Raw genomic sequence first — 8,391 nt, forward strand, 5'->3', positions numbered from 1 at the left:
CCCTAATTGATAGTTGAAATATAACGTAAGTAAATTCTATGTTTCACTGACGTGTCCACGGAAGAAAAAAAGTTCACTTTCTATGATATTCGATGAGTTTTTCTTTCTTCCATCAAATCTTCTGTAAAATACAAACCTGCAAATGGCACAGCAACGAAGACTTGGTCAAGAGCGAGAGAAGGCGCACTGATTCGCTTCCCACTATAACCTACATACCGAGTAATTTCCTAGGAACAAAGTGGGAGGAGATTGCACCGACTACCGAGCTGCTCAGTTGGTTTAGCTCGCGGACTTTGTGCATTCAATGTTCTGCATTATGAAGAGTGATTTTATTATAATTTGTCAATTAATTTAAAATCCCAAGTATCAACTGATTCTTAAATGTAAATCTGCAGGTTTGAATTTTCCATCGCCTAATCGTTGTGGCATTAAATACTGATTAAAACAACTATGTAAAATATATCAACATCATCATTAAGACTAATTTGAAACACATAGTATTAGTTGGAAGAATTTTTTTTTTTTTCACGAATGAAAAGTGATTTAAAACATAGTAAAACTGACGTGATACTTTCTATTTCAACGGTAAAATTATGGGGCTTGCCAATTTTGTTCTGGAGTTCGCTGCTGCTGTGATTGCAATCACTTTAGCTGCGTGCGTCTACTTAAAGTATGTGACCTTCAACTACTGGAGTTGGAAAAACGTTGATTACGTCAAACCGGCTGTGCCTATTGGCAACATGGGACCGGTCTTTGCCGGAAAACGCTCATTTGGTAGGATAACCAGTATCATCCATGAAACGATCATGTGTTACATTAGAAACAGAATATATTTAAAGTGTTCAAAGTTGTTTTTCGTCTTACCGGATCAAAAAATCAACAATAAGATCAGTAGCATAGGGTAGATAATTGAAGAGTATCTCGTACCCGATATGCCGAGATAAATTTTTAAAAATGATTAGTATTCCTTGTGGAAGATTTTACCTACAGAAGAACTGTCTTTAACCGATCTGATGGGTATTCCAGGTGAAGTGATCCGCGACTCTTACTTGGACTTGAAGAATAGCCGAATTTTTGGCATCTTCATGTTCCATCAGCCGGTTCTTGTTGTTGCGGATCCGGACTTGATCCGCGTGGTCCTCACAAAAGAATTCGCGCATTTCCACGACCGTGGTATATACTGCAATGAAGAGTCCGATCCGTTATCGGGTCACCTCTTCTCGATTGCCGGCAGCAAGTGGAGATTCTTGAGGAACAAGTTGTCCCCCGTTTTTACCGCGAGCAAAATGAAACAGATGTTCTTCACCATCAAGGAAATCTCCGAAACCCTGACTCAGCGCGTTGCAAAAGACGCCGAGAACTCAGAGCTCATCGAGGTCAAAGAACTCATGGCAAGGTTGGCTGACTGATTCACGAATCAACCGATTACAAAAGTTCGTTACATTGGAAATATTGTATTGTTCATTGTTCATTCAAGGTTCTCCACCGATGTGATCGCCTCGGTCGCTTTCGACATAAAATGCAACAGCCTTGAGAATAAAGAGGCAGAATTCCGGACGATGGGTCGCAAGGTCTTCGAGCGACGAATACTAGTTAACGTGCTCGCGATCATCTGTCCATACGTTTTGCACCTGTTGAAAATTTCAGTCTTTGGGAAGGAGGCCCCGAAATTCTTCATCGATGTTTTCGAACAGGCAGTGAAGTACAGACGAGACAATAAAGTTGTCAGGAATGACTTTCTGGACGTTGTTATCCAGCTCATGAACAAAGACTACATCGCCAATGACAATGATGAGACTTCACCTCCCTTGGCAGGTGGCTGAATATTTCATTTCCACTTTTGAATATGAATGGTTAAAGTGGTAGGTGCGGGTCTGAATTGTGAACTGTCAAAATTGAGACTGACCGTTAAGTCGAATGTCATTAGTTCGAATGGTTACAATCTTAAATAGTATGTCATTCCAAAGTGTTAAAATGAGAATTGCAAAAGATTCGGATAAAAATCTCAACGAAACTGATGAGTATCGTGTTAGGGTGGGTCTTATTTTGGTCATGTCGGAATTTTTTTGCGCTTACCCCATAAAAGTAATCGACATGTACATGTAGAAAAAAATCTGACTAAATCTCCGGTTTTTTCCCATAACTAACACGCTCCACCAAGCAGTCGATTTTTTACATAAGAAAATGCATCTATTTGACATTTTTTAAGATAACTGTTCATTGCTTTAAAACTGTGTATCAAAAAAAAATATCATAGGAAATTTAATGCTCTACAAAAAAAAATCTTTTGTAAAATTTTCGTAAATCCAATATTCATCACATTATCAGCAAAGAACGGTCTTCATTTTTTCGCTAATAACGTGATAAATATTAGATTTAAGAAAATTTTACAACAGATCTTTTTTGTAGAGCATTAAAGTTCATACAGAATGGCCACAGGACATTTTTTTATGAAATATAGTTTTGAAGTAATCAACAGTTTGCTTTAAAATAATTTCAAATGCATGCATTTTTCCATATGAAAATGCAAGTACTTGGTAGGGCGTGGTAAAGTTATCGGAAAAATTCGGGGACTTAGCCAGATTCTCTTCTATGCATGGGGCATTCCATGTGAACTCGACTGATGATTTTCCCTCACCATTTTTAATTCGTTTAGGATTTTTATTCCGTTCTCCGGTCGCAAAAAAGCACTTCTTAATTTGTTCAGATTTTTTCCTACAACCGTTAGTTTTTTATAGTTATTTAAACCTATCTAAAAATTGCCATTTTTTTTTTTCTTTAATCTCGAAAAAATTTCAAAAATCTAATTTTTATGTATCGTGTGATTGAGACACGAAAGTATTGCGATACGAGCAATTCTGTCGCCTTGTGTTGTTAATTGTCATCAGAATCATGTTTATACTATTGTAAGCATTGCTTGATATCATTGCAATATTCACACGACTTGCTGTGAAATTTGAGTATTTCTAGCATACGCATCAGTATCATTAACTTAATACCCATTATGGTCACTTGTACCGCAAAACTTTGACAATTCTGATGCTGTGACTTCGGCAACATCTTTCTGCCTTTGCAGCGTCTAAGGCTTCTTACCCTGAAGAAGATGTCGAGAATCGGAAAATCACGATGCTAGAGGGAGCGGCACAGGCCTTTGTCTTCTGGATCGGTGGCTTCGACACGTCGTCATCGACGGTGACCTTCTGCCTCTACGAGTTGGCGTTGCACCAGGTGTTGCAGGACAAAGTGGCGGAAGAGGTGAACAGAGTTTCGAAAGAATTCGGGGAACTGTCATACGAGAGCATCAGTGCGATGGACTATCTTCACAAAGTCGTCTCTGGTCGGTTTGACGGATTCCAAAGTCCGGCACGATCCTTCGTATGGATACTAACGAAATCGACGATTCACAGAGACTCTGAGGAAGTATCCGGTCGTTCCCATTCTGAACCGACTGTGCAATGCAGACTTTGAGTTTCTGGGAACTGGCCTCCGCGTCGAGAAGAAGACCCCAATTATCATTCCGGTTCTCGGACTCCATTGGGATCCCGAACTTTATCCGGAACCGGAGAACTTCGACCCGGAACGCTTCGACGCGGCGAACATCGCCCGCAGGCATCAGTACGCCTACTTGCCGTTTGGGGACGGGCCGAGGAGCTGCATCGGTAAGGATGCTGTCTTTTCGTGATTACCTCTTCGAAAAACAATGGTGGTCTGTCTAACTCACCTTAGCCCTATGCGGCACAGCGTCTCATGTATGAGACACCTTTTTGAATTGTTTATTCAAGTTGTTCAAAATTTTTGAGATATCGCTGCCATTTTACTTTTTTTTTTCTTTTCCTTCTTGCGTAATTGGATATTTAAGATGTCAATGTTAATGTTTTAATAGGGACTATAATGATTCCGCAAATATGGTGAGCGCTGTAAATAAACATAGTACTGGAAATGCTAGTTTTTAGAGAATAAATATAATTGTGGAAACGTTATGGGGACTAGAAAAATGACACTTGGTCATCTCGGATTTTTGGGGTGATTAAGAACGAACCTTCGTCAAAATTTCAAAATTCAAGATGGGGGACCCAATATGGCGAACTGAAAATATAAAAATTATTCCTATTCGCTTCAAATTTGTTACTCGTGGGTTTTTGAGGTCGCCGAACACGTATCAGACATTACAATGGTGAAACTCAAAATGATGGATCCAATATGGGGGACTGCAAATATAAAAAAAGTCAAGCTGAGTGGCCCCGAAGTCTCCTGGCGGAAACGCGGTCATTTTTCGCATTGATAAAGGATAAAGAATGTCACTATTACGATTTTAGATTCATTAACAACGACCCAAAAACTCCCAAGTAGCAAATTTCGAGCAAGTCTGATTCTTTTTTTTTTACATTTTGACCACCAAAATGAATCCGCTATATAGAATTTTATCATTTTGAATTCAGATTCTCTATCAGTGTTTCCAAAAACCCCCAAGAAACAAGTTTCAAGAAAATCAGATCAATTTTCATATTTTCAGTCTGCCCTATTGGATCCGCCATCTTTGATGTCGTAATTTTGATAACGGAATCGCATTTGATGTTCTAAAAAACCCCTGAGTGTGCATTTTCAAGCTATTCGATTACTTCCACATTTTCAGTCCACCATATTAGATCCTCCATTTTAAATTTTGAAAGTTTCTCAGATCTGACCACATTTTTTAAATCTAGAACCCTTATTCACCCAGTTTCAAGAAATTTGACTGCAACAAAAAATATATGCTTCAAAGGGTCAATATGCTAGTCTACAAATATTGAATGCATTTTGAGCTCAGAGAACGTCTTTAAATTGAATTCTTTGCCGTTTAACTGCATTGTTTGAATAACTGGAAAACTACCGGACTGATCGAATCCGAAATATAGTTTACTCTAAATTGCAAAGAGTCGCGTCAATTCAGACTAAAATTACAAAAATCCTGTGATCCGTACTTGAGATATCATCGATTAAATTTCTACCTTCTCGTTAATTTCTCATTTTCCTTCGAAAGTTTTTCGATACAAAAGAATAGGGGAGCAAATCTATAAAACTAAAGATTAAAGTTTTATTAAAGCTCGACGCTTTAAACTGTAAGGAATCACCTCCTACAGTGTTTGGAAGATTTTGGCAGTCTGAATCGAAAGAGCTTTCCTCCACTTAGAACTTATCAGATTTTGGATTTGGTCAGTTCAGTATAAGTTTTTGAGTTGTTCCGTAAACAAAATGAGAAATCAGATAAAAAATATGTATCTCGAGAGTGAATCGACAGGTTTTGATGACTTCGGTCTCAATCGACGCGCCTCTTAGTTCAGAACTGTTTACATTTATGATTCGATTTGTACTTTTCAAGTTATACTGATTAAAAAAGTTGAAAAACAGTGGAGAAAAATTTGCCGATGGTTTAAGAGCTCAAAACCCATCGAAACCTGAAGTCTTCAGCCTTTATGGTCCAGCCAAAATACTTACTTATTGACTTTTTATTGTACTCCAATATTTCGTGTGATTAGAAAACTGCTGGACCGATTAAATCCTAAATTTGATCAATTCTGAGATGAGAAGAACTGCATCAATTCAGACTAAAATGATCAAAATCCGTTAATTCATTATCGAGATCTCGTCGGACAAAAAATTATACACACTTGCATCAAACCGTCCAGCTAAAAATAATTAATTCAAATTGCAATCCTGGCCCTTAAGTTGGAGGGGGCGGGGGGGGCACGAGTTTCCCCCCAAATTTGAGATGAATTTGGGATTTTTTCGGTAAGGTTATATTTGATAGAGAATTAATCTCTTTTGAAACTCCAGGCATGAGATTCGGACTGCTCCAAACAAAAGTTGGCCTTGTCAGCTTACTGTCCAAGTACCGCTTCACTCCTGGACCAGGTCTTCAGATACCTCTGGTGATGGACAACGCCAGCTTTGTCCAGGTTCCAGTAAACGGAGTAAAGCTCCGTGTCGAAATGCGAAGTTCATAATCAGTCTGAAACTCGGACACCTTCACTCGTGCCTCAGCCGTCGTGAGTTTGGCAAATAGCAAGACTATCATGCTTATAGGGCATTCCATGACAAATCGCTAGGCTTTTCACTTCACCACTTTTGATTTGACTGAAATTTTTTTTTGAATTCCAGCCAAAGTCTCTTGTTATGAATATTTGAACTTTTTGATACTAAATTCAACTTTTTCCCTAATTTTGAAAAAAAATCCCTACAAATTGCATTTTTCATTGCAACAACTTTAAGAACAACCCTATGATTATTTCATTGTTCTTGTAATTTCGAGAACTGATTTAAATCGCCAGCGTTTCAAAAATTTCAAAACAAGTCACAATTTTATTGTTCATCTCTTTTAAGTTGGCCCCATGAAGGAACCATTTCTTGTATATTCTATCTTTGAAAGTTCTCAAAATTTCTATAATCTTTGAAATCTCAAAGTTTAAAACATTGTAAAAATTCCAAATTGATTTAGAAAAATGAGAAAAAGAATCACACTATCATGAGACCAACCTTAAAGTGATCGAAACGAGGAAAAAAGATTCTGAACATCCTTTCAAAATCCTCAACAATGTTCAAACTTCCCCCAAAAATATACCAAAATTGATCCCATCGTTAGACTCATCTTTGAACTACTGGAATGAAAAATTCAATTTTTTGAGGATTTGGCAAAAGGACAAAGTTTGAAAACTGATTGCAGATTCATAACTTGTGGCTGTCCATATAAAAAAAAAAATTAACAAAAACAAAATAGAATCGTTCTGGAAGTGCTACGTATCAGCTTCAAAATTCGATTATTCCGAGTGGAATGCCCCCTATACATGTATTTACTGCCTGGCTGTGCCGTTACCCTCTTATATTATAAGCTCGTGAATCACCACCAGCGTCAGGAGATCGATGAGAAGAATGAGAGGGTGACAGGAGGCATGAAATAAGGTATAAAAAGGGGCTGCAGAGGTGCAAAAGCTAATTCCCGGATGACAGATTGACTCCAGAACGTGACAGTATGTGTAACGCCTTCATACGTATGTATATGGGGCAGTCCATATGAAACCGACTGACCCTTGACCCGCCCATTTCGTATTTTGGTGTTTTTTTTTTGTATTTCCTTGTACCTACTGAAAGCATTCTTTCAAAATTTCTTGAGATTTTTGTCACAACCCGTCCAAACACAATAAATTTTTCAAAATTTCACAAAAGTTCGCACAAATTTTTTTTTTCAATACTCATAGCTTTTTCAAAAACAGATATCAATATGAAATGCTATGTCTTTTTTCGTTTCCAGTTGCAGTTCCTTAAAGAAAATACGAAAAAAAAAATCGAAATTCATTTTCATATGTTTTCTTCGGTTTTAAACCCAAAATACTTTTTTTCAAAACTTGGATCCGTTTTATTTTTTTGAAAACAATGGCTCCACGCGCTGTAAAGAATAGAAATAAAATACAAGTTATGAATATCACAAGCTTCCAATTTTTCCGTACTTGTAAAAATATTTCTTGAAAAATGGTGAAGTTTTTCCAAAAAGCCAAAATAATACAAATGTTGAAACAAAAAAACCTAGGTTTAAAACTAAAGAAGACCTGAGAATGAATATCTTTTTTTTTTTTCTTATTTTCTTTATGGAACTACAACTCAAAACGAAAAAAAAAGACACAGCATTTTAAATCGATATCTGTGTTTTAAAAAGCTACGAGTATTAAAAAAAAATCAAAAATCGAGCTTTTGTAAAATTTTGAAAAATTTATTGTCTCTGGAAGCATTGAGTCAAAAGTCTAAAAAAATTCCGAAAGACTGCTTTCAATAGGTACAATAGAATAAAAAAATTTCGGCAAAGTCTAAAATGGTCGGGCTCACGGGTTGGTCGGTTTTGTATGGACTGCCATCGTATGTGAACATATGCAACATGTTAACGTTGGCTTCAAGTGAGCTAACGAAGTTGAAATGCTCACAATGAGGTTGATTCAAGATGTCAGCTTTCTTCCTCCGCAGCCTTAAATCCAGGCTTATAGCGAACCAAGGAGTGTTTCGCTGAAGCAAAAATTTTATACAGTAATTACGAGAGATTATAAACAAAAAAAACCGGTGTAAACAATAGAAAAAATATAAAACAACCAATCTATTTATGCATTAATGTTTGAGCGAGCCAGTTATTGACAAGCTAGAAAAAACAAAAAATACTAAGTCAATTCGGCATTAAAATTTGTCTCGTGAACGTAAAATAGGGGTTTTTTTTTCTTGTAACGAAAACTATACTTCAATTTGATTGATTTTTAAAGCACGCAGCCTTGTTTAATTCATGACGAATAACGTTCTCGAGATATTTTCGACTGGGTCTTTTCGTATGGAAAGCCAGGGTGTGAACCGTGTGTTTGCAGTATTCCAATCCCGCTT

General features: G+C 37.1%; 1 protein-coding gene across 3 annotated transcripts; it reads left to right on the forward strand.

Annotated features, from left to right (window-relative positions):
- Positions 1-289: 289 nt before the first annotated feature.
- LOC107223001 (probable cytochrome P450 6a14) lies at positions 290-8,128 on the forward strand. Of its 3 annotated transcripts, none has more exons than XM_046731058.1 (7): positions 290-774; positions 1,027-1,396; positions 1,478-1,815; positions 3,077-3,337; positions 3,408-3,659; positions 5,815-6,026; positions 6,701-8,128. In XM_046731058.1, the coding sequence occupies exons 1-6, from the start codon at positions 594-596 to the stop codon at positions 5,982-5,984; spliced, it is 1,572 nt and encodes a 523-aa protein (XP_046587014.1). In that variant the 5' UTR covers positions 290-593; the 3' UTR covers positions 5,985-6,026; positions 6,701-8,128. The 3 variants fall into 3 exon arrangements, with proteins under 3 accessions (XP_046587014.1, XP_046587015.1, XP_015518049.2); XM_046731059.1 differs by having other exon boundaries at positions 6,885-8,128; XM_015662563.2 differs by having other exon boundaries at positions 5,815-8,128.
- The last annotated feature ends 263 nt before the right edge of the window (positions 8,129-8,391 follow it).

This window comes from Neodiprion lecontei, chromosome 2, assembly GCF_021901455.1.
Source record: "Neodiprion lecontei isolate iyNeoLeco1 chromosome 2, iyNeoLeco1.1, whole genome shotgun sequence".
Taxonomy (NCBI): Eukaryota; Metazoa; Arthropoda; class Insecta; order Hymenoptera; family Diprionidae; genus Neodiprion; species Neodiprion lecontei.

Bases quoted from the DNA above. Each gene is read 5' to 3' on its own strand.
- LOC107223001 (XM_015662563.2), top strand. From the start codon at position 594: ATGGGGCTTGCCAATTTTGTTCTGGAGTTCGCTGCTGCTGTGATTGCA. The intron at 775-1,026 runs GTAGGATAACCA...TGGGTATTCCAG, and splicing joins TGCCGGAAAACGCTCATTTG to GTGAAGTGATCCGCGACTCT. The intron at 3,338-3,407 runs GTCGGTTTGACG...GACGATTCACAG, and splicing joins TCTTCACAAAGTCGTCTCTG to AGACTCTGAGGAAGTATCCG.